The 25,968-nt window shown below is 42.2% G+C and overlaps 1 protein-coding gene across 2 annotated transcripts in view; it reads right to left on the minus strand.

The window, feature by feature from the left end:
* LOC114621943 (disintegrin and metalloproteinase domain-containing protein 5-like) overlaps window positions 1-25,968 on the minus strand; it is a 74,910-nt gene that overhangs the window by 25,848 nt on the left and 23,094 nt on the right. For both annotated transcript variants that reach the window (XM_028768290.1, XM_028768291.1), the window contains exons 14-16: window positions 22,840-23,035; window positions 13,131-13,221; window positions 11,814-12,030 (exon numbers count right to left, since the gene is read on the minus strand). In XM_028768290.1, the coding sequence (XP_028624123.1) occupies window positions 11,814-12,030; window positions 13,131-13,221; window positions 22,840-23,035 (504 nt within the window). The remainder of the gene's footprint in view (window positions 1-11,813; window positions 12,031-13,130; window positions 13,222-22,839; window positions 23,036-25,968) is intronic.

Genomic DNA, 25,968 nt, shown 5'->3' on the forward strand with positions numbered 1-25,968 from the left:
GGGAGGGGAGGAAGAGAGTTAATGGTAAGCAGCCAGTATCCTCTGCTTCCTGATTCACAGATGCAGTGCAACCAACCGCAACCATGCCTCTTCCTTACCACGACAGGCTATGTGAGCCAAAAATGAACCCATCTTTCCCTTCCCTTCCTTCCTTCCTTCCTTCCTTCCTTCCTTCCTTCCTTCCTTCCTTTCCTTCTTTCTTAATTCAGCCCACTGTTCAGAGTAGGGTGAGTATTCTCATCTCAACCCAGTGTAGAACCTCCATCACAGATATGACCAGAGAGTTATCTCCTTGGTGTCTCTAGGTCCTATCAAGTTGGTATTCAGTATTAACTACCACAAGTCCATCCCTTACTAACTTAACTTTGTCTCAGTTAGATATTTTATAACAGCATTACAAAAAGTAATTAACTCAAAGATCAACAGCAAGGTTGATTCAACAGACCCTGATCTATAAACGTGATAGACTACACCAGTGCAACAAAGTGTCCCAGTTAGGGTTCCATGGCTGTGAACAGACACCAGGACCATGGCAACTCTTATAAAGGAAAACATTTCATTGGGCCTGGCTTAGAGTTTCAGAAGTTTAGTCTATTATTGGCATGGTGGGAAACACGGCAGCATGCAGGCAGACACTGTGCTAGAGAAGGAGCTGAGAGGTCTACATCTTGACTCACAAGCAGCAGAAGCAATTGTGTGCCACATTGAGTGTAGCTTGAGCACCTAAGACCTCAAAGCACATCTCTCCAGTGACTTCTTCCAACAAGGCTACACCTACTCCAGAAAGGCCGCACTTCCAAACAGTGCTATTCTCTATGGGCCAAGCATTCAAACGCATGAGTAGGCAATAGGGAATGGGGAAAGTAACACTACAAAGTGACTTATTTAACAGAACTTAAATAAACAACAGACCTTCATACTTTTTTTTAAATAGCTTCCAGTTTGCAACTACACCCAAGAGCAGATACTGTGCTCCAGCCCCCAACCCCACCCTGCCCACACCCAGAGACAGCTTGATTCCCCCCACCCCAAGAGTTCTTATACCACCAGGCTTACATGTGGTTTGCCCCAGCCTTAATACCTAACTAAACTAACCCCCCTCAACCCTCTTGGGGCACAGAGGACATGGGACCTCCTGTTCTGCCAGAGAGACACACCTTCCTTTCTGTCCATAACTATACCAGGGATTAGAACATGAGCTCCAGCACCCCCACCCTGCCCACACCCAGAGTCAGCTTGACTCCTAAGAGGTTTGCCACTGTCAGGCTCACAAATCAGGTGCACCAGACACCTCCCACAGACAGCCTGACCCAAGGAGGCCCAATATAACCAGGCTCACAGGAGGGACAGGCTCCAGTCAGAGACAGCAAGGCCAGTTAATACCAGAGATAACCAGATGGCAAGGGGCAAACACAAAAACATTAGCAACTGAAGCCAATGTCACTTGGCAACATCAGAACCCAGTTCTCCTAACATAGCAAGCCCTGGATTCCCTAGCACACCTGAAAAAAAAATTCTGATCTAAAATCCCATCTCATGAAAATGATAGAAGACCTTAAGGAGGACATAACTCTTTAAAGAAATACATGAGAATTCAGGTAAACAGGTAGAAGCCATTAAAGAGAAAACATATAAATCCTTTAAAGAAATACAGAAAAATACATTTAAACAGGTGAAGGAACAAAACCATCCAAGATCTAAAACTGGAAATAGAAGCAATAAAGAAATTACAAAGGGAGACAATCCTGGAGATGGAAAACCTGGGAAAGAGATTAGGAGTCACAGATGCAAGTATCACCAAAAGAATACAAGAGATAGAATAGAGAAACTTAGGCACACCTATCAGTAGAAGACAGTGACACAACAGTCAAAGAAAGTACAAAGTGCAAAAAGCTCATAACCCCAAACATCTAGGAAATTCAGAACACAATGAAAAGACCAAACTTAAGAATAATAGGTATAGAAGAGAGTGAAGATTCTCAATTCAAAGGACCAGTAAATATCTTCAACAAAATCATAGATGAAAACTTGTCTAACTTAAAGAAAGAGATGCCCATAAACACCCAAGAAGCCTACAGAATGTCAAATAGATTGGACAAGAAATAAAATCCTCCAGCTACATAATAATCAAAACACCAAATGCACAGAATAAGGAATATTAAACATTGCAATGGCAAAAGGTCAAGTAACATATAAAGGCATACCTATCAGAATTACACCAGACATCTCAACAGAGACTATGAAAGCTAGAAGATCCTGGGCAGATGTCAAGCAGATCCTAAGAGAACACAAATGCCAGCCCAGGCTACTATACCCAGCAAAACTCTCAATCAACATAGATGGAGAAACAATGGTATTCTATGACAAATCCAAATTTACACAACATGTCTCTACAAATCCAGCCCTACAGAGGATAATAGAAGAAAAACTCCAACACAGGGAAGGAAACTACACCCAAGAAAAACCGAGAAATTTATATTCTCACAACAAACCCAGAAGAAGATTGTCGCACACACACACATAATTCCACCTCTAACAACAAAAATAACAGGAAGCAACAATCATTGGTCTTTAATACCTCTCAACATCAATGGATTCAATTACCCAATAAAAAGATATAGCCTAACGGACTAGATATGTAAACATACCAGCATTTTGCCTCATACAGGAAACACATCTAAGTAACAAAGACAGACACTACCTCAGAGTAAAAGTCTAGAAAAAACTTTTCCAAGCAAATGGTCCCAAGAATCAAGCTGGAGTAGCTATTCTAACATCCAATAAAATAGGCTTTCAACCAAAAGTTACCAAAAAAAAAAAAAAAAAAAAAAAAAAGATGGGGAAGGACACTTCATACTCATCAAAGGAAAAATCCGCAAAGATGAATTCTCAATTCTGAACATCTATACCCCAAATGTAATGGCACCCACATTTATAAAAGAAACATTACTAAAGCTCAAACCACATATTAAACTTCACACAATAATAGTGGGAGACTTCAACACCCCACTCTTACCAGTGGACAGATGATGGAAACAGAAACTAAACAGAGGCACAGTGAAACTAACAGAAGTTATGAACCAAATAGATTTAACAGACATCTACAGAACATTTCACTCTAAAACCAAGAAATATACCTTCTTCTCAGAACCTCATGGTACCATCTCCAAAACTGACCATATGATTAGACACAAAACAAATCTGAACAGATACAAGAAGATTGAATTAATTCCATGCATTCTATCAGATCACCACGGACTAAGGCTGGTCTTCAGTAACAACAAAAACAAAAGGAAACCCACACACTCGTGTAAGCTGAACAACTTTCTACACAATGATAATTTGGTCAGGGAAGAAATAAAGAAAGAAATTAAAGACTTTTGAGAATTTGACAAAAACGAAGGCACAGCATACCCAAACTTATGGGACATAACAAAAGCAGTGTTAAGAGGAAAACTCATAGCACTAAATGCCCTGGTAAAGGAATTGAAGCAATTGCTACACTACCAGCTTTACAGCACTTCTGAAAGCTCTAGAACAAAGAAAAGCAAATACACCAAAGAGGAGTAGATGGTAAGAAATAAAACAAACTTGGGGCTGAAATTAACCAAGTAGGAACAAAGACAACAATACAAAGAATCAATGAAACTAGGAGCTGGTTCTTTGAGAAAATCAACAAGATAGATAAACCCTTAGCCAAACTAACTAGAGGACACAGAGACAGTATACAAATTAACAAAATCAGAAATGAAAAGGGAGACATAAAAACAGAAACTGAGGAAATTCAAACTATCATCAGATCCTTTTACAAAAGACTATATTCAACAAAACTGGAAAATCTAGATGAAATAGATGGTTTTCTAGACAGATACCAGGTGCCAAAGTTAAATCAGGATAAGAAAAGCCATCTAAACAGTCCCATAATCCCTAATGAAATAGAAGCAGACGTTAAAAGTCTCACAACAACAACAACAACAAGAATAGCCCAGGGACAGATGGTTTTAGTGCAAAATTCTATCAGACATTCAAAGAAGACCTAATAACAAAACTTCTCACACTATTCCACAAAATAGAAACAGAAGGAACACTATCTAATTTGTTCTATGAATCCACAGTTACACTGATACCTAAACCACACAAAGACTTAACAAAGAAAGAGTACTTCAGATCAATTTCCCTTATGAATATTGATGAAAAATACTCAAAATTCTCACAAATCAAATCGAAGAACACATCAAAGCGATCATTCACCATGATAAGTAGTAGGCTTCGTCCCACGAATGCAGGGATGGTTCAATATATGGAAATTCATCAACAAAATCCACTATAAAAACTCAAAAAAAAAAAAAAACCCTGCATGATCATCTCATTAGATGCTGAAAAGGCCTTTGAAAAAATACAATACCCTGTTATGTTAAAAGTCTTGGAAAGATCAGGGATTCAAGGCCCATACCTAAGTGTTGGGAGCCGACTCCTCGCCGAAAGTGGCTATCATCTTTGCAGCTATCTCAAGCCATATACCCTGACAAGAGACTTGTTTTCAACAGCCACAACAGCTGAGTACACTCTGATAAACATCTTGTTTTTCTCACATATCTTGTTTTGCTGTTTAGTGACCCCAGAAGCACGGCGCACATGGTATCCACATGACATAATGCCTTCAGCTGCACTTGTCCACGAGGGCAAGGCACGTGGTAAAGGGTATAAATACCCAGGATTTCCTTTCAATAAAAGAGACTTGATCAGACCCTCTGTCTTGTCTCCATTCTTCGCATCTCTCACCCCTCCATCCCCACTCTCTCTCTCTTGCTAGACCCTGACTGGCAGATGGGAGCAGCAGCTCAGGCTATTACAGAGTGGCCCCCAAATGTGAGGCAGAACAGGCTGTTACACCTACGCATAATAAAAGTAATATACATCCAACTAAATGAAGAGAAACTTGAAGCAATCTCACTAAAATCAGGGACAAGATAAAGCTGTCCACTCTCTCCCTATTTATTCAATATAGTACTTGAAGTTCTAGCTACAGTAATTAGACAACAAATAGAGGTCAAAAGGCTGCAAAGTGGAAAGAAAGAAGTCAAGATATCACTATTGCAGATGATATGATAGTATACATAAGCCATCACAACAATTCTACCAGAAAACTCCCATACCTGATAAACAACTTCAGCAAAGTGGCTGGATATAAAATTAACCCAAACAAATCAGTATCCTTCCTCTACTCAAAGGATAAAAGGGCTGAGAAAGATATTAGAGAAACAACACCCTTCACAATAGTCACAAATAATATAAAATATCTTTGTGTGACTTTAACCAAGCAAGTGAAAGATCTGTATGACAAGAACTTCAAGTCTCTGAAGAAAGAAATCAACGACTTTAGAAGATGGAAAGATCTCCCATGTTCATGGATCAGCAAGATTAACATAGTAAGAATGGCCATCTTACCAAAAGCAATCTACAAATTCAGTGTAATCCCCATCAAAATCCCAACACAATTCTTCACAGACATGGAAAGAAAAATCTCAAATTTATCTGGAATAACAAAAAAACCAGGATAGTGAAAACAACTCTCAACAATAAAAGAATTTCTCGGGGAAATCACCATCCCTGACCTAAAGCTGTACTACAGAGCAATAATGATAAAAACTGCATGGTATTGGTACAGAGACAGACAGATAGGTCAATGGAATAGAATTGAAGACCCAGAATTAAACCGACACACCTGTGGTCACTTGATCTTTAACAAAGAAGCTAAAACCATCCAGTGGAAAATAAGACAGCATTTTCAACAAATGGTGCTGGTTCAATTGGTAATCACAGCATGTAGAAGAATGCAAATCGATCCATTTTTTTATCTCCTTGTACAAAGCTCAAGTCCAAGTGGATCAAGGACCTACACATAAAACCAGACACACTGAATCTAATAGAAGAGAAGGTGGGAAAGAGCCACAAACACATTGGCACAGGAAAAATTTTCCTGAATAGAACATCAATGGTTCATGCTCTATAATCAACAATTGACAAATGGGACCTCATAAAATTGAAAAGTTTCTATAAGGCAAAGGACATTGTCAATAGGACAATACAGTAACCTATAGATTGGGAAAAGATCTTTACCAATCCTATATCTGACAGAGGGCTAATATTCAATATATATAAAGAACTCAAGAAGTTAGACTCCAGAGAACCAAATAATCCTATTAAAAATGGGGTACAGAGCTAAACAAAGAACTCTCAACTGAGGAGGAATCTCAAATGGCTGAGAAGCACCTAAAGAAATGTTCAACATACATGCTCACTGGTAAGCAGATATTAGCCCAAAAGCTCAGAATACCCACAATATAACTCACAGGCCCTATAAAATTTAACAATAAGAAAGATCAAAGTGTGGATACTTTAATCCTACTTAGAAGGGGGAACAAAATAATCATGAGTGGTAGAGGGAGGGCAGAACCTGGGAGAGAGAGGTGAGGGGAAAAAAAGGGTGCAAGATCAGGTATTCAAAGAGACAGGAGAAAAGACAAGAGAGTCTGGAAAATAAATAGAAATATGTAGCTGTGGGTAGTGGGTAACTGGGGGGGAACCACTAGAAAGTCCTAGATGACAGGGAAGTGAGAAACTCCCAGGACCCAGTGTGGATGACATTAGCTGAAATACCCAACAGAGGTGAGATAGAACTTGAAGAGACCACCTCCACTAAATAGTCATGACCCCCAGATGAGGGGTGGGGCCATTCACCCATCTCCAAAATTTTAACCTAGAATTGCTCCTGTCTAAAAGAAATACAGGGACAAAAAATGGAGCACAGCCTGAAGAAAAGGCCATACAGAGACTACTCCACTTAGGGATCCATCCCATCTGCAGACACCAAACCATAACACTATTACTGATGCCAAGAAGTGCTCCTAGACAGAAGCCTAGCATGGCTGTCCTCTGAGAGGCTCCACCAGCATCTGAGTAAGACAGATGAAAATGTAGTCAACCATCCAACTGAGCCCAGGAACCCCAATGGAAGAGTTAGGGGAAGAACTGAAGAAGTTGAAGGGGTTTGCAACCCTATAGGAAGAACAAAATTATCAATTAACTGGACCCCACCCTCCCAGAGCTCCCAGGGACTAAGCCACCAACCAAAGAGTACACATGGATGGGTCCATGACTCCAGCTACATATGTAGCAGAGGATTGCCTTATCAGGCATCAGTGGGAGGGGAAGTCCTGGAGGCTTGATGCCCCAGCATAGGGGAATGCTAGAGGGGTGAGAAGGGAGTGGGTGTGTGGGTGGGGGAGCACCCCCTTAGAGACAAAGGGGAGAGGATGGGGGTTGCAGAGGGGAGACAGGGAAGAGAGATATTTGAAATGTAAATAAATAAAATTACCAATTAAAAAAAATCTCAAAAAAAAAGTAGAAGGGACAACAAAACAACCCAAAACTAGCAGGAATAAGGAATCAAAAACTAGGGTATAGAGAGACAAAAGAGAAACAATAAAGTCAATAAAGCTAAACCCTGAATTTCTTTTAAAAAAGAACAAACTTGACAAAGCCTTCTATTGCAAGTATTATGTTTTAAATGTTTAGTTCTGATAAGCACAATCAGAAATGAAAAAATTAGAACATTACTAACAGCTATACTGAAATAAGAATGTAGGGACAACCTTTTGCCAAACAAACTAGATAATGTCGTTAGAGTGGACCAACTTTTAGAAACACAAAACCTGTTAAGAATTGCAAACAGAATCTGAAATGTCCCACATCGGCCTGTGTGTTGAAGGTTTAAGAGACCAGTGGGAGAGTTCTGAGATGATGACTGAATCACACAGGCTCTGGTTTCAGAATGAGATCAATCCATTCACGGATTCTTAATTTGATGGCATCATTTTGTATTGGTAGAAGCTAGAAGATCGGACCTGGCTGAAGGAACCAAGCCACTAGAGGCATGACTACAAGGGACGTACTTTGTTCCTGCTCCCATTATCTCTTCTTCTCAACTGGAAAGAGATCACCTCAGACCACAGCAATGAATCCAATCACAGCCAATCACAGGATGAAATGTCTGAACTCATAAGACAGACGGATGGATGGATGGATGGATGGATGGATGGATGGATGGATGGATAGATGGATGGATGGACATGTGGGTGGGTGAATGGATAGATAGATAGATAGATAGATAGATAGATAGATAGATAGATAGATAGATAGAAAAAATTCTTCCACCTTTAAGCTGTTTCCCTCAGGAATATTTGCACAGTGACCTAATACAACTATACAAGGAACACATAGCAGGTCCAAATATAACCCTAACTGGGACTAGTAAGGGCATTGAATCAGTAATCAAATATATTCTTACAGAGAAAAGCCTCTGCCCTGGCTTCACAACAGTTTTTAACAAATATTTAAGAAGCACCAATGGCCCTCTTCCAAATCTTACTAAAAGTGGAAAGGGTTGAACTGATTCTCTAACTGATTTTGTGAGGTCAGCATTGACTTAGTAACAAAGCCAAAATACAGACCAATATCTGTTCTTTAAAAAAAATGAAATAGGAAGATGCTAAAACAAACTAACAAACTCAAAAACAGCTCTCAGCAACATATAACAATTACGTAGCACAGTTTAATATAAATTGTTTCTAAATACAAGGTGCTTTAACATATGAGCAGGGAAAGTCTGCTTATCCAAGGGAGGATGGAATCCCAATTAAGAAAAGGCCTCCATGAGACTGGGTAGTAGGTGAGCCTGTAGTAGTCAGTGACTGATAGGGAGGGGCCATTGAGGGAGGGGCCATCCCTGAGTCGGTGGTCCTGGGTTCTATAGGAGAGCAGATTGAGCAAGCCATGAGGAGCAAGCCAGTGAGTAGCACCCCTGTGTGGCTTCTGCATCAGCTCCCATCTCTACGTTCCTGTCTTGCTTGAGTTCCTTTGATGTTGAACTGTGGGGACACAGGTGGAAAGATCCCTTTCCTCTACAAGTTTCTTTAGCCATGGTGTTCCATCATAACAGAAACCCTAAATAAGATATAAATTGAAGTCTTTCAAATATTTGTCTTTGTTTTTGTTTCTCCCTTTGATAGCTACCTATACAACTTGTTAGTACATTTATTGTTCAGATAATTTGGTGTTGTGCTACTTAACTTATGAAGTTCAAGTTTTGAAGCTTTTAACACTCCTAGGCATATTCCTGAAGAATTATGAGTCACCATAGTCCTAAGATGCTTGTATCTTCGTATGTCCAGTAACTCTTCACAACAGCTAAGGAATATCTTAGTTACCTTTCTACTGCTATGATAAAGCACCATAGCCAAGGCAACTTCTAGAACTAAGGTTTTATTTGGTTGGTCAGTTTGGTTTGGGTTTGGGTTTGGGTTTGGGTTTATGTTTGGGGGTTTTTGTTTTGGTGTTTGGTTTTGGTTTTGGTTGTTTTGGTTTAACTCACAATTCTAGGATAAGAGTCCATCACCACCATGGTAGGGAAGCATAGCAGTAGGCAGACATGGTGACTGGACTAAGCTGCAAGTCTACATCTTACATGACAAGCATGAAGCAGAGAACACAAACCTGAGATTAATGTCTTGAAGTTCTCAAAGCCTCACTATAACTGACATATTTCCTATAGTGAGGTCATACCTCCTCGGCTTCCCCAGACACACAACTGGAAACCAAGTTCTCAAATGCCTGAGACTGTGGAAGGACATTACATTCAAACCACCACATGAACCAAACCCACATGTCCAGCAACAAACAAAGGGAAGGAAATGTGATAATAGACATAGGGGATGGATGCCTCACTGAGTTATCAAGGAGAATTAAAGTGTGGCATCTGCTGGAAAATGGATGGAACTAAAAGTATCACCAGGACAAGGAAAAGAAGCCAAAATCATACAATTTCTCTCATGTTCAGAATCTAGATTTAAATGTATACAATATGCTTGTATGTATATGCTCATACGCATGTATGTGTGTGCATGTGCATGTGTGTGGTGAAAGTATAAAAAACTATGAAAGAAAAGAACAAGACTGAAAGGTAAGGAACATTAGAGCAAGAGAGAAATATGAATGCAGAAGGAACTATCATTTGGGAGAATACCGCAAAAGCATACTTATACAAACACCACCATGGCATTGGTTGTCTTATATGCTAATTAAAGTCCATTCAACATGCTACCAGTACTCTAAACAGGCAACACATAAAGTATCTGAAAATCATGTGCCTCACAAGCTATCAACTTTCAAAATTCAGTAAGTTCAACAACGACCTCATTGTATGTGGGCCAATGAATTAAAATTATATTCTCCCAACTAAGGTATACAAATGTGCAATGAGCCCTAGAGAAAGGCACCACTGCACCAACCATCCACTGAACACAAACCAAGACAGCATCGGATGACCACTAGGATGCCTGCCATCAAAAAGGCAATAATAGGAAGGATTGCTGATGGCATGGAGAACCTGGAAGCTGATGTTTACTGGTTTTGCTGGGACTAAGATACCAGATAAATAATTTATAAATAGCCTTCCTCCTTCTGTCTCTTGTCTCCTCTCTCTTTTGTCAACCCTCCTTTCTTTCCTTGAATATGGATACAATATGACCAGATGCCTCATGGTGCAATGAATGCCATGGTGGGTATTTATATAAGTATGTTTTTATAGTATTCTCCCAAATGATAGCTCTTTCCGCGATGATGGATTGTATCCCTTCAAACATTTTTAATCCTGTAGCACTATTTACAGTCAATGAAGCACCCAAGTAGCCAGGAGCTGATGGATTGATATACAATATGTGATACATACATAGAGTGAGACAGTACAGAGCCTTGAAAAAGATAGAAATGGCAACGTCTTCTACAGTGTGGATGGTTCCTATGGATCTCAGCTGGATGGAATAATTCAAACAGCAAATAGTGAATGGATCCACTTCCGTGCCATGTCTATAGTGATCACAGGGGACCCCAGAAGCTGTGGAGGGGAATAAAGAGTAGCCTCATAGGTAGAGTTTCAGTTCTATGAGATGAGAGGACTACAGGGTTGGGGGATGGTTTTGTGCACCATGTGTTTAGATGGTAATTTCTGTGTTTTAGTCCAGACACCAGCATCTTAGGGCACAATGTTATATAAAAATTATTTTCTATCACCTCTAATTATGGCTAATAAAGAGCTGATCAGCCAATTAACTGGGCAGAAGAGTATAGGGCGGGCGAGACTTTCAATTCCAGTGGGGGGTGGCGTTGTCACAGAAAGAAACAGAAGAGGAAGAGGAGAGAAGGAAGTGTGGAGAGATCATTTGGATGGATCAGAACTTGCCATGAGAGACTGCTTCCTATGAGAGAGCAGCCATGAGGACACACGTGGACCAGAGTGAGTCAGGGAAAGATTCAGATGCCAGTAAAGGACCACATGGATGGGAAGTAGGTGGCATAAAGGGTTGGACTAGCTCATCACTTGCCCAGCTTAGTGTGTGCAGCCTTTTAACAAAAATACCAGGTCTCTGCCGTTTCATTTAGTTAAAAGCTAAAATAGGCTAGACAGAATGTTACTTGGGAGCAAAAGGGATAAAGAACCACACCTCACACCCCACCCCCAAGAATGACCTTTACGTTACAGAAGTGCACAGTGGTGTAGTGGCTGTGCAACATAGAGAATAAACTTGGTAGCACTAAATTACTCAGCTCTAGGCGATTAAAATGGGGGTCTTTGTTATGAGCACTTTACCACAGTGAGGAAATTGTAGAAAATACAGTGCTTGATATGGTGTCAAAATGAATATGAACAGCAAAAGGAAAATAATTTAAAATCAATGTAAAGTATCTCAAATTACCATTCCAGGGCCACAGATTGTGCCATCTTGTACAAATGTCTCGTCTCTGTCTGATAGATCGGTATATGTTGTCTTTGTCGGCTTAACTATTCTCCCGCCTTTATACAGAGAGATGCATAAGTCATCTCGGACTTGTCCATAAGCCGCAGACATATTGGGTTTCAAAAATAGCCTCTTGAATGGCCATGTACAGATTAATTTCCCACAGAGAACATTTCTGGAAGCATCATGGTAAAGTTCTCTTAGCATTTATTTAAATAAATATAATACAAGCTATGTATTTATATATACATAATTTTTATATAACATTGTGCCCTAAGATGCTGGTGTCTGGACTAAAACACAGAAATTACCATCTAAACACATGGTGCACAAAACCATCCCCCAACCCTGTAGTCCTCTCATCTCATAGAACTGAAACTCTACCTATGAGGCTACTCTTTATTCCCCTCCACAGCTTCTGGGGTCCCCTGTGATCACTATAGACATGGCACGGAAGTGGATCCATTCACTATTTGCTGTTTGAATTATTCCATCCAGCTGAGATCCATAGCTTATAATTACATAAGCTATATTTATAATAATATAAGCTATGTATTTATATTAGCTTATAATACAAGTTAACAATTAAGGGTCCACATTAGGAAAGTCAGCAAAACCCTACCTTCCCTAAACTTTTGATTTCTGTTTTCTCTCCCTACACAATGTGAAAATAAAATTTACTCTTCTTTAATATTATATGCTCCGCACTAAAAAATAATGTAATCTTAATTTAAATCCAGGTTGAACACTTTTTTTTTTCATAAAAATTTAGTATAACTTAGAAGATGACTTTTTTCTTGAATGAGGCAATTTAGGAATAAAATGAAAATTGACATGACCATGACAATGCTGACAGCTCTTTTAGGTCTTGTTAGCTACTGACATTTTGACAAATTACCAGTGACTTAGGAGAGTTTTGTGCTGTTTGTTTGTTTGTTTGTTGTTGTTGTTTTGTAAGTAAAGCAAGATAATTCTTATTAGATATATTTTGTGAGGTATGTCACGTTTATCATAAATATATAATACATGTAAACTATCTAACACAATGTCTGTTTCTCCAGAACCATCTCTAGAGGCTGTTTTCAAGGTCACTGCACCTTTGACATTGTAGGCACTGAACAAATGTTCCCATAGCAAAGGACAACAACTGGTCAGGTGAGATCATGTGACCAAGGAAACCTGGCAAAGTACTGCTCCACTGTCTTTCACTCAGAATACATTTTAGGACTTGAGAAACAATATTCTAAACCTAAGTATAATGTTCTAAATACATACTCGAAAGCACAAAAGTTAGAAACACAGTTGCCAAATCTGTCGCCTCTGGTATTAAACTCTTCAAAGCACTGGAAGGAACCACCTCTCACATCTGAAGGGAAAGACAAAAATAATTAAGACAGATTAAGTGTTCAGATCATACTGCGGAACTGACAGGGTCAGACTGGGAACTGTACTGTGATCCCTTAGGATCAAGGGATTGAGATATTTACAAAGAAATATTTGGGCTCTAAGTCAGCCTAGTATTCATCAAGAAGAAGGAAGGAAGAGAGGGTGGGACAGAGGCTTAGATGTTTCATATTTTAAGAGGAGGAGCAAATGTGGTTCTCTCTATTCCTTTTGAATTGTTTTCTTCCCTAGTTCTTTATTTACTGGTGGGTGGGGGGGATACAGTTCATTCTTTATCACAGAGCCAAGTGCCCAGGGTACAGCCCAGGCTGGGCTTCTTCCCTCCCGTGTTCCGCACTAGAGTCCCCATGCCTTTACACCCTGATGAGCATAAAAGGGGTGTTGAATTTTTAAAGTAGAAAGGACACAACCAGTCATGTACAGAAAGCAACGCAACTATGGACAGAGGTTGGGGACAGAGGTGTGAGTCATGGCTAGTCGTAAAAAAAATAGCAAAAAATTCAACTACCTGTACCAGCTATCCCTGTCACTTTGACTTGGAGGTTTAAGGGCCGGTTGTACTGTTCCTGTCAGTCATTTGGAATAAGAACTCAGATTGGTTGCTTTCATTTGCTAGTCACTGATAAGAGACCCCTCTTCACCTATTGCACAACTTCTCACACCTATAGGAACTAATCGCAAATGTCACCTCCAGAGAGGCATGATTCCTATGTGTGGATACATGTGTGAAGGGAATCTACAACTGTCAGTAGTAATTCTTTATTTGAAAAGAGCCCCCTGTTTTTTTTTAAAACAAACAAACAAACAAACAAAAACAGCAATGGGTCTCTGTTAAGCCTGTCTTAATTTAACCAATACTCTAAATCTAATTTAGCCCTGGACAAGGATTGGATGGTACAAAATTTAAAGGGATAGTCAAAAATCCAATAACCAAGATAAATAACATCTTCATGCTTTTTTTTTTTTTTTTTCAGAAAGGCTGACGGTAATCCTCCTGCATCAGTTGGGATGACAAGCATAAGCCACTGATTGTGCCCTTCCCCAGCCTTGAGCAAGCCTGAAGGATCTCCTTTACCAAAGCAGACCAAAACAATAGGACTCATCTGTTAACCACCTTGGAGACCCACAGTCTGCTACAAGAGCTGAGAAGAATAGCCTGCCCGCTGAGATTGCCTTGAGACACCTCCAGCTTTGATTTAGGATGGATTCCCCTCACCCATGCCCCTGAAGAAACTGGAGCAAGGAGTTCGGTAGTGGAGGTGGGGCTTCCCCTTTAAATTGAAAAGTTGAACATTAAACCATTGAGCCTTGATCAGAATACTTGTCTTGGCTTCACCTCTTTTCACCCTCCGTCCCTTCTTTCATTCCCAGCACCCCTTTCAGGTGAACCCAGTTGTTTCGTGGCTGCAGGCGGCTACAGCTGATTACATTTTTTTTTTCTAAAATAAACATTAACACAAGAAGCATTTATTGTGAATGAATCACTGAGGTTTTTTGTTTGTTTGTTTAGGGTTTTTTGTTTGTTTGTTTGTTTTGAGGGAAACAGCATATTGGCTTCAGAGCAGTGAGAACCGGAACCGCCCTGTGAAGACTCTCTGTTGGTATCAGGCCCGAACCCAGTGACATCACATCTAGGTGACCTAGGCAACCCCTACATTGTTGCCAAGGCAACTGCCATATACTCCCAGAATTCACCTGGCTACCTCACCTTCACCTGGGAGAGGCTACGTCACCACCCATATAAAACAGGCAGAACTCCCTGACCTTGCCCTCTTTCTCCACCATCTTCCTCTGTCTCTCTTCCCCCACCTTTGCCCTTTGCCCTGAATAAACCCTGCCCTTGGAACCATATGTTCTGGTGTTGTCTGTTCTAAGCTGCATGCTGAAGTTTAACACTGGTGCATTTGGGCCGAGACCGAATACTTTGGGTACCAAGGCAGCTCCTGCCAGCCGCAGGCTGCTGTGACCCGGTGCAGGACTGAAGCCACGTGGTTTGCCGCCACCTCTGCTGTTACCTGCAGTCACTGACCGCCTAAATTTCTACCGCTGCTGCAAACCAACTCCATCCGATGCTGCGAAGCTCACAAAACTTCTACCACGTGAGCTGTGCCACTGCAGCCCCCATGTGGTGCTCTGCCATGTGGGCTGGACAGCCAGACAGGCCTACACAGACCTCACAGTTCCACTTTTCTTGATACCAGACTGCACAAGCCCACAAACACACTGGCGTATTAATTGGTAAGGAGCTTCCAATTGGTGGGAGGGACCCTGAATGCCAGATAGGGTACCTCTCACCTATTCCTTTTTGGTAGTGCCTATATGTCCTGCCCCCTTATTGGGAAGGGATATTTTAGCTAAGTTGGGAGCCTCTATTTCCTTTGTTCTACCAATTTGCTTAAGCCCAAGCTCGCCAGCAGTTCCTCTGCTCCTTCTTCTAGCCAGTCAACCTACTAACACTAACATAACATGTTAATAACATAATAACAACATGTTATTTCCCTTACCAGCTTCTCAGGTGGACCCCTGAGTTTGAGATGTCCAGAACCCCCTCTGTTGCTAAACATCATTCTCCTGTTGTCATCCAGTTATTGGACTCCACCAGGTACATCACCCAAGTTCAATACCTTCTCTCTCTCCAGAGTCTCAGGGGACTTAAGCCTATCATTTCTGACCTCTTAAGGAAAAAACTCCTTTGACCCACCTCTTTCACCTTTAACACCCCAATACTGACAGTAAAGAAACCTAATGGTACCTATTGACTGGTTCAAGACCTCAGGCGCATTAACTCTGCAGTGGTTCCCCTCCATCCTGTTGTGGCTAATCCTTACACACTTCTACTATCCCCTCAGGGACTTCTCATTTTTCAGTCCTAGATCTCAAGGATGAATTTTTCTCTATCCCTCTAGACACCCAGTGACAGGACATATTTGCCTTTACCTGGACAGATCCTGACACCCACTTTTCTACCCAACTTACCTGGACTGCTCTACCTCAGGGATTCCGGGACAGCCCACATCTGTTCGGACAGGCCCTGGCTTCTGACTTGCTCTCTTTATCTCTCCCTAGATCTAAGATTGTACTTTACATAGATGATGTCCTTCTTTGTAGTCCCTCTCTAGAAATTAGCCAAGCTGACACAGCTGTTCTTCTAAATTTCCTTTCCAGCTGGGGCTACAGGGTCTCACCTTCTAAAGTCCAACTGTCCACTCCTCAGGTCATCTATTTGGGACTAACAATTACCCCAACCCACAAGGCTATCACCTTAGATAGAAAGAATCTGACTCAGACTCTAACTGTTCCTTCTACAAAGGAAGAGATGTTATCATTCCTAGGAATGGCTAGCTTTTTGCATTCCTGGTCCTTCCTTTTCCCTACTTTCTCGCCCCTTATATGAAGCAGCACTAGACCCCACCCACAAACCTCTTCTCAAACCTGTTACTAAGCCCTTTCAAAGGCTCCAACAGGCTCTTCTTAAGTTCCCAGCCTTACATCTCCCTGACCTGACTCATCCTTTCTCCCTCTACGTAACTGAAAAGGAGGGATTTGCCCTTGGAGTCTTAGGTCACCAACTGGGACCATCTTTTGCACCCGTAGCATACTTGTCAAAAAGACTAGATCTAACCATCCAGGGATGGGCACCTTGTATTCATACCTTAGCAGCTGCTGAACTCCTTATTTGAGAATCAAAGAAACTAACCCTGGGATCACCTATAACTGCCCTCTCTTCTCACAACCTGTCACAGCTCCTAACTAATAAAGGCTTACAGACCCTACCTCCCTGCAAGGTTCTTTCTCTTCAGGTAGCTCTAATAACTCCACCCTCACCTTTCAATCATGCCCACTCTTAATATTTCCAATCTTCTTCCTCGACCTAATACTGACTACTCCCTATCTCACTCCTGCACTGAAACCTTAAAGGAACTATTACCTCATCCTTCACACATAAGGAGGGCACATTGCCTCAAGCCACCTTCACCTGGTGTACAGGTGGAAGCTCCTTTCTACATGAAAGGGTCAGGAAAGCTGGCTATGCCATAGTGTCAGACACCAAGGTGGTGGAGGCACAGGCCCTTCCTGCTCATACCACCAACCAACAGGCTGAACTAATAGCCCTTACCCATGCCTTCCAGCTGGCACAGGGACAATCCCTCAGCGTTTACACAGATTCCAAATATGCTTTCCATATCCTCCTTCCCATGCTGCTATCTGGAAGAAGCATGGGTTGCTTACCACAAAAAGAGGATCAGTAACTAATGCAAACCAGAGTATGGCCATGCTAAAGGCCTTTCATCTCCCCACAGCTATTGGGATTGTCCACTGCAGATCCCGCTGGACGGATGACTATTGTCTCCAAGGGAAGCAACCGAGCTGATGAGGCAGCTAGAGCTGCAGCCCTTAGGGGCCTAGACTCATCTCACCATCTCCAGGACATTCTTACACTGCAACCCACATCCCCACCTGCACCGTTTGACACTCGTCAAACTCTGTCCTATCTTCACCAACTCTTTCATCCTAACAGCCAAGCGTTGTCTTATTTTGTTAAGACTCACCTACAGCCTACTCCTGAGGACTTAAATTTCTTAAAATCTATCACTGCTTCTTGCAAAATCTGTCAGATGTCAGATCCCAACTCGAGGTATCATAGTACTCCTTTTCCTACCCATCAGGCTAGAGGTTCCCTTCCTGGAACTGACTGGCAACTTGACTTTACCCACACGTCTGCTGTCAAATGTCCCAAGCACCTCCTGGTCTTGGTGGACACCTTCTCAGGCTGGGTACAGGCTTTTCCCACAACTAACAAAAGGGCTCAGACAGTCTCTGATCTCCTCCAAGAGATCATCCCCCGATTTGGTGTCCCAGCCTCCCTCCAGTCAGACAATGGTCCTGAATTTACTTCCCAGGTTTCTCAAATTCTATCTAAGGCCCTAGACATCCCCTGTCATTTTCACATTTCCTACCACCCTCAATCTTCAGGTAAGGTAGAAAGAACTAACCGATCTTTAAAAAACCACTCTTGTCAAGCTGTCACAGGAACTTCACCTTGATTGGGTAAACTCCTACCTCTGACTCTTTTCGGGCTACAAGCTCTCCCCAAGCAGCCTCTCCTCATCTTACCCTTTGAACTCATGTATGGATGTCCAGTTCTAACTCCTGGTCTTTCACTTAAATGCTCTCCCCTCCCAAACCATCTGCTCACCCCATTACTTTTCTTATGGAACTTTGCTGACCACCATCTACCTCAACCACACACTGTCTCCTGTCCACTGCCTGTCAACATTGGAGACCAAGTCCTTCTCTCCTCTCCAGATCATCGGCCCTCACCCCTCTCTCCCAAATGGAAGGGCCCTTTTAAAGTAATTCTTGTGACCCCTACAGCTGCTAAACTTGAAGGACTCCCTCATTGGGTCCACTTGTCTCACCTCAAGCCTTTCACTCCCCCATCTAAAATCGACTCTTCTTCATACACATTGACCCTAACAGGACGTCAAAATCACCCACCTTGTCCTCTATCCCAGAAAATGAGACTCCACTCCAGCAACTGAGCTCGACCTCACTGGACTAGACATGGGTTTCTCGTCCTCCCTCTGCTGCTTGTTTCCATCCAGGTCAGCCCTTACATCTGGAGGTTCGAAGTTCAAAGACACCCACAGATAACAAACAGTCTTTCCAAATAGGGTCAGGAAACCGTTCCATAGCCAGATGCCAAGAACCAATCCAAATTGCCATCATCCCTATATCTGTTATCCCATCTAAATATTATGTTCTCTATACTTGCTTTCTTTTTGCCCAGATAGATTATTGTAGAAACTGGCCAGACAATTATGGGGGCTGCTCATATTGGTCTTGTCAGATACATATGCTAGGATCACGGACCAACCATTTCTTCTACCAACACCGCAAGCCACTCATTTCTACATACAAGACTCACGGGATTCCTGCTGTGGTGCTTCAGAACTGACGGGTGCCAGTTGTCCTGACAGCTAAAAAAGATGTTCTTCTCCAGTTCTGAGATTTTTGAAAACCCATAGAAAAGCAGATACCCTCTTTTGTAACACCCTTTTTAGTCATCCTCCTGGTGTTATTATTTCTGACCAATTTATTAATCAGTTCCTGTTATAGAATTACCAGCGGCTGTCCACAGAGGAACCTGATACATACATCTACTGAGTGGACCTCCATGGTGGAAGCCAGCTGCTCCCCACTCCAGACTACGCCCTTACACAGCAGGAAGTAGTTTAAGAGACACAGTGCCCTGACTCCCCTTACACCATCTACTTCCCTTCCTCTTTTTTCTTCTCTTTATAATAAGAAAAAGGGAGGTGTGTTGGTATCAGGCCCGAACCTAGTGACATCACATCTAGGTGACCTAGGCGATTCCTACATCGTTGCCAAGGCAACCGCCATACACTCCCAGAATCCACCTGGCTACATCACCACCCATCACCACCCATATAAAATAGGCAGAACTCCCTAACCTTGCCCCTTGTCTCCGCCATCTTTCTCTATCTTTCTTCCCCCACCTTTGCCCTTTGCCCTGAATAACCTCCCTCCACCTCCCCCGCCCCGGAACCATTTGGTCTGGTGTTGTCTGTTCTAAGCTGCGCGCCAAAGTCTAACACTCTCTGGCCTGGACACCTTGCTACCACAGCCCTGACCCAGAGAGAGCTTAGAGCAGTTAAATGCAGAATGCTGTAACACAGTGCTTCACAACCGTCCTAATGCTGAGACCCTTTAATTCAGTTCCTCATGCTGTGGTGACCTCCAAACATAAAATTACTTTTGTTGCTACTTCAAAGCTATACATTTTTGCTATTGTTATGAATTGTAATGTAAATATCTGTGCTTTTCCGATGATTTTAGGTAACCCATGTGAAAGAGGTGTCTTGATCCACAGGTTGAAATCCACTGTTTTAAGGTGCTTTATGGATTCACCCCACAACGCTTAGCACCTCAGCGCTCTCTTCTGGAATCCTTTCCTTCTAGGTTTTTGAGGCTAAGGATAGCAAGCCTGGTGGCTTTGTTTACTTGGTTCCTGAAACACCACAACTCTGTGAAGTACCCACTCCCAGTCTCTCAAGGCCAAGATTTTCTTTGCTCCTGACCCACCCAGAAGATTGATCTATCTTCAGACACTTAATTTTCCTGCTGTCCTAGGGGGCAGAATTTAGGCTCACCCAGATCAGCAGCTTTTACATCTCTGCCTTGATTTCCATAGGCTTTGAACTGAGGTCTACCTAAATCTGAAGGGGACAACTCAAGCAAGAAGACGACTATCAACTGCTGCAGGGAACATTTCCAGATAGAGTCGGGCTCCTCCCAGCTGTGCTGTGAGCTGTCATCGCTCTTGAAACTCCAGGATACACAGTTCTGGGGACATAACTGCCATTCCCTGCTACGGGGATGTTCTCAGAAGAGAGATCCTGAGAGGTACAGTCCAAATTTGAGAACTAAGTTGCCAGGAATGACAGTTCTTGTTTGGCTCTTGCTTTTTTATTCTGCATTCTGCAGGTACAGAGGGTGCCTTGCATGCTACATAGCAAGTTCCAGGCTACCCCCAGACTGTACAAGAGCCTGTCTTAAAAAAGAATTAATAAACAATAGGTGGTGGTGGCCCATATCTTTAATCCCAGCACTCAGAGGCAGAGACAGGTTAATCTCTGAGTTCCAGGCCAGCCTGCTCTATAGAATGAGTTCCAGGACAGCTAGGGAGATCCTGTCTCAAAAAAACAAAAAACAAAAAACAAAAAACACTGGAGAAGAGACAGTTAACTATGGACTTCGAAAGCAACCATATGAGATAACAGTAGAAATGTGTAGCTTTTCATGGTGCAGGAGGAGACATGTTTCCACACATAGTCCCTTCCTAAATTTGACTCTTTTAGGAGACTCAGAACTGAGAGGTAGAGCAAATAAAAAAATTTAAGAAGCATCAAATGGACACCTGCTATGACATCATGATATCAGATATCTGGTACAGAAAGCAGATAAAGACGAGCTGAGAGGGTGTCTCCTCTGTCCAGAAAAATGTTTCTGTCACTGAAATCTGATCCAGCTCAATAAACTAAGCTCTTGTTGGAGATGGCAAGTCTGCAGATACTTCTTCTGGTGTGAAGTTGAAACATGTTTCAACCCATGTGGGCCTAGATCATCCATACAGCCTGAACTAAGGTTACACACCGAAGAGCTAGAAGACGGTACAAATTCCATAAGTAGAACTAACCCATGGGAGCTGTCGTACAGATACCAATCAAAAGAAAGAGGGAGGATGCTTCGCTACCCAGCTACTTTCCTTTTATTCATCAATTTGTTCAACTGTTTATCCTCCTGGTGGTCTAGAATGTTTGACCCTGTGTTTAATATTTTAAAGGAATACTCAAAGGCTCAGGCAGGGGCTGGAGAGATGGCTCAGTGGCTAAAAGTACCGACTGCTCTTGCAGAGAGCCTGATTTCAGTTCTTAGCACCCCTTACAGAGGCTTACAACTGTCTGCAACTCTAGTTCCAGGAAACTTACATCCTCTTCTGGACTCTACAGTCAAACATGTAGTACACATGTATCTACAGGCACCCACAGGGACACATACAATAGAAATGAATCACTCATTAAAGCATATCTTTTTTCTCATTAGGCAGTAATATAGATGGCATAAGGAACCACTTGTATCAACCTCAAATGGGGGAGAGGGGGAACGTGAGCATTCCATGACACTGGTGGTAACTGCAGCAACAAACTTCACCCTGAGCTGCTAAATGCCTTCACAATACAACTTTCTCAGGTTTCTTTAAATCAGTGATGCTATGGGCAGGGAGATGATTCAGGCTTCCCTTATACAGGGACGGAGTAGCGTTTGAATCTCTGTCTCCACATAAAAACTTGGATATATAATTCCAGTGGTAGCAAGATAAAAGAGAGAAACAGGTGTATATCCCTGGAGCTCCCTGGCCAACCAGCCTGGCTTCTGTGACTAAGTTCCAGGCCATTCTTTTAATATAAATGTGTTATAACGGCATCACACATTTTGGCCAGGGATAAATCCTTTAGTGGAACATGATGACATTTCTAAGCCATGCCTTTATGGGGGGTTAGTGGTGCAGACTGGGAATTCAGAATGAAATTTCTTTCTCTTAGCTCACATGAACTGCATCCGTTCAGACAGTCTATTTTTTCCCATGCAGAAAAAAAAAACAACAATTCAACACTTAAGTAAGCAACTGAGTTGTCAAATGTCAGAGGGCTCCCCTTCGTTGGCAGGCTCTTGAAGGCCAGAAACCCAGATTCTTTGCATTTAAACTAAACGATGTCACCACAAAATCAGAGGCAATACTGTGGGAAAGCTGCATTTCTGCTTCCAAGTTTTTCCTTTAACAACTAGGAATTCAATGTCAGTTCAGGGGTCCTTTGTGTTGTCTCTTTGAAACAAAAGACACACAAACAACCCAAAAAAAAAAAAAGAGTTACCTTTGAAATTAATGATTGCCAATTGAGACTTCTGCCATTACTAGGTGACATATTTTTGTCCTGAGGAATTGAATAATGGGCATTGGGGTAATGAGGTTTTAGAAGAATATTGTGGTACTTACATTTCCCAAGCAAGTCCATACACTGATTGTCAGAAGTATGACAAACTGCTCCAAAACAAAAGGCTTGACCTGAGTTGCAAGGATGCCCATCACGTACGTACATATTAGGGCCACAATAGGGTTCTCTTCCATTACAGTACTCTATAAGGTCACATTCATTGTCTGCCGTTCTACACAATGTATTAGCCGGTTTTACCTAGAAGAAAACATAAAGGATTACTTCCAGGGATACATTTTTGGCTCTCCTTCCTCTCCCCCTCCCTCTCCCTCTCCCCCTCCCCCCTCTCCCTCCCCCTCTCCCTTTCCATCTCTCCCTCTCCCTCTCTATCTCTCCTTCTCCACCTTTCCCTCTCCCTCTCCCTCTCCCCCTCCCCCCTCTCCCTCCCCCTCTCCCTTTCCATCTCTCCCTCTCTATCTCTCCCTTTCCACCTTTCCCTCTCCCTCTCCCTCTCCATCTCTCCCTCTCCCTTTCTCTCTCTCCCTCTCCCTTTCTCCCCCTCCCTCTCCTTCTCTCCCCCGCTCCCGCGCCCTCTTGCGCGAACCTCATGAGATGGTCCCATTGCCTAAGACCTCCATAGGATGATACAGCAGAGGACACAGTACAACATTAACATGTCTATCAGAAAATGCTTCCACAGCTGGATGCAGGGAGAGTTGTTAACCATGCCCACTATCCCAGGCTCAAGAACACTTGTTTATACACATCTGTTCCTTAAACAGTGGATATGCCTTGTTCAATGAAAAAGGTCCCTTTTGGTCTAGTGACAATGACTAATTTGTGTACCTACTATGATACTTGTGTTAGTGGGGCAGAGTTAGTAGACTAAAGTTAGGTTGATATGAATATCAACCAGCACTATGCCCACTTTTTAAAGGACTTATGTGTATGAATGTTTTGCCTGTGGGTACAGATGTGCAGCATGTGTGTGCCTGGTGCCCTCAGAGGACAGAAGAGGGCATTGGAGTTCCCTGGGACTGGAGTTACACACAATTTTCAGTCAACTTGTGGGAGATGAGTGCTCTGCAGGAGTAGCCAGTGCTCCTCACCACTGAGACATCTTGCCATTCACGTGAGATGACTTCTAGTGAAGGGAACTTCTCAGTATGTACACAACATGCCAGAATTCTTTACAAAGTTGTATTTACTAAGCTGTATTCTTATCCCACCTATTATAATAAAAAGGTCTAAAGGGAAACCATAAACTGAGTTAGAGTCTGACGGAGATAACAAAGACCCACACTGAATGGTTTCAGGCAGTAGCTCCAGCCTTTACCTCTTTCGGCTCTCCTTTGAGAATGTCAAGTATATGCCACTGGGGACTTGAGAACATCTCCCAGGTGTAGTTTGGTGTGCTTGCAGAAATTCTAACAGTGGGAATGGAAGCTGTCTCTGACTTGCTTGACTGCTTATGGTATCCTTTTCCTCCTACTGGGTTGCCCTGTTCAGCCTTGATGCAATGGTATATGCTGAGTCTTACTGTAATATGTTATGTCATGTCTGATTGGCCTGCTCTTTTCTGAGGAAAGACATGGGGGTGGGGGGCATGGAGGGATCTGAGGGAGAGGGGAGGCAGTGGGGCAGAGGGAGGTTAGGGGGATGGGAGGAAGGGGAAACTCTGGTTGGGATGTAAAAATATTAAAAATATATTTTAAAAACTACTTAAAAACAAAACTATAAGTCCAACAAATCTCAAGAAGAAGACACATAAAGAAAGCCATATTGGTATTCATTACCACCAAAGTATTCAAAATCAGAGACCAAGATAAACCCGAAGGCAGAAACTAGAAGACATATGTACAAAATAACAAATGTAAGTATAATTAGAAATTTGTCATTAGAGACAGTTCAAGCAAGAAAGCAGAATAACAATCACTTTAATAGACCACAAATTAAAAATGCTAAACATAGCCAGGGAAAACATTTTGAAAGCAATAAATAAAACAAGGATCAAGGAGATAGAGACTGGGTTGGTCAGCCAAGCACTGGCCAAGCTTGGGGACCCATGTTTAGATCTCAGCACCCACATAAAGATCTGATATCACCAGCATAAGTTTGTAATCCCAGCTCTGGAGAAGTAGAGATCTGTGGAGCTCAGCATATACCATTGCATCAAGGCTGAACAGGGCAACCCAGTAGGAGGAAAAGGATACCATAAGCAGTCAAACAAGTCAGAGACAGCCTCCATTCCCACTGTTAGAATTTCTGCAAGCACACCAAACTATACCTGGGAGATGTTCTCAAGTGCCCAGTGGCAGATCAATGAGCTACAGGTTAAAAAATAATAATAATAGCAAGGCACAGAGACATCAAGGAAGAAGCCATCAGCTTCCAGCCATGCCCATGAATACATACCTATGCCACCCAAGCATGCTTATCAATTAGAAGTGAAAGCAAAATAAAGCCTGTTTTAGATCCTCAAACTCTGGAACCCTTCATGACCGGAAAACTTAAGCCACATGCACATACACAGTAAACGTGTACACGGTACCACACACACTTACACATGCACACGTACTCAAAGTTGGAAACCAGAGGAACAAACACCCAAATGTTCTATCTGAGTTGATCTATTAATCTAAATGTAGTAACACAACAAGTGAGCAGCCAGGCTATGTACAAAGTAAGATCCTACTTGGTGCTACTACTAAAAGAAGCCTTTTGTATAAAGACAGCTTAAAATAAACCGTGGTGAAAGTCAAATAATAACGCCCATTGCACCATGCTAATAAGCAAGCAGCATCAATGACGAAAACAAGAGGTGGCAAGATCAGGAAAGGCAGTTTTTCAGATAAGAAACGTTATAGTTGAAAAGTTTTCATCACTAAGGGACCTGTTCGGCAATATAATACAACCATAATTACAATAACACAGTGCAGTAACAACAGCAATGTGAATGTGAACACTTTTGCCACAAGTAACAGAGCCTCAAAACACTCGAAATAAATATTGAAAACCTCAGGAAAAAAAGTAAGCAAATCTGCAGTTAATAGTTACTTCAAAGATCAGTGTAGTAAGAATATAGTAAATGTACCAGAACTAGATAGTAAATGAGTTTATCAAGAAGGAGGAGGAGGGAGGGGAGGAGGAAGAGAGGAGGAGGAGGAGGAGGAGGAGAGGAGGAGGAGGAG

This window comes from Grammomys surdaster, unplaced genomic scaffold, assembly GCF_004785775.1.
Source record: "Grammomys surdaster isolate TR1022 unplaced genomic scaffold, NIH_TR_1.0 185, whole genome shotgun sequence".
Taxonomy (NCBI): Eukaryota; Metazoa; Chordata; class Mammalia; order Rodentia; family Muridae; genus Grammomys; species Grammomys surdaster.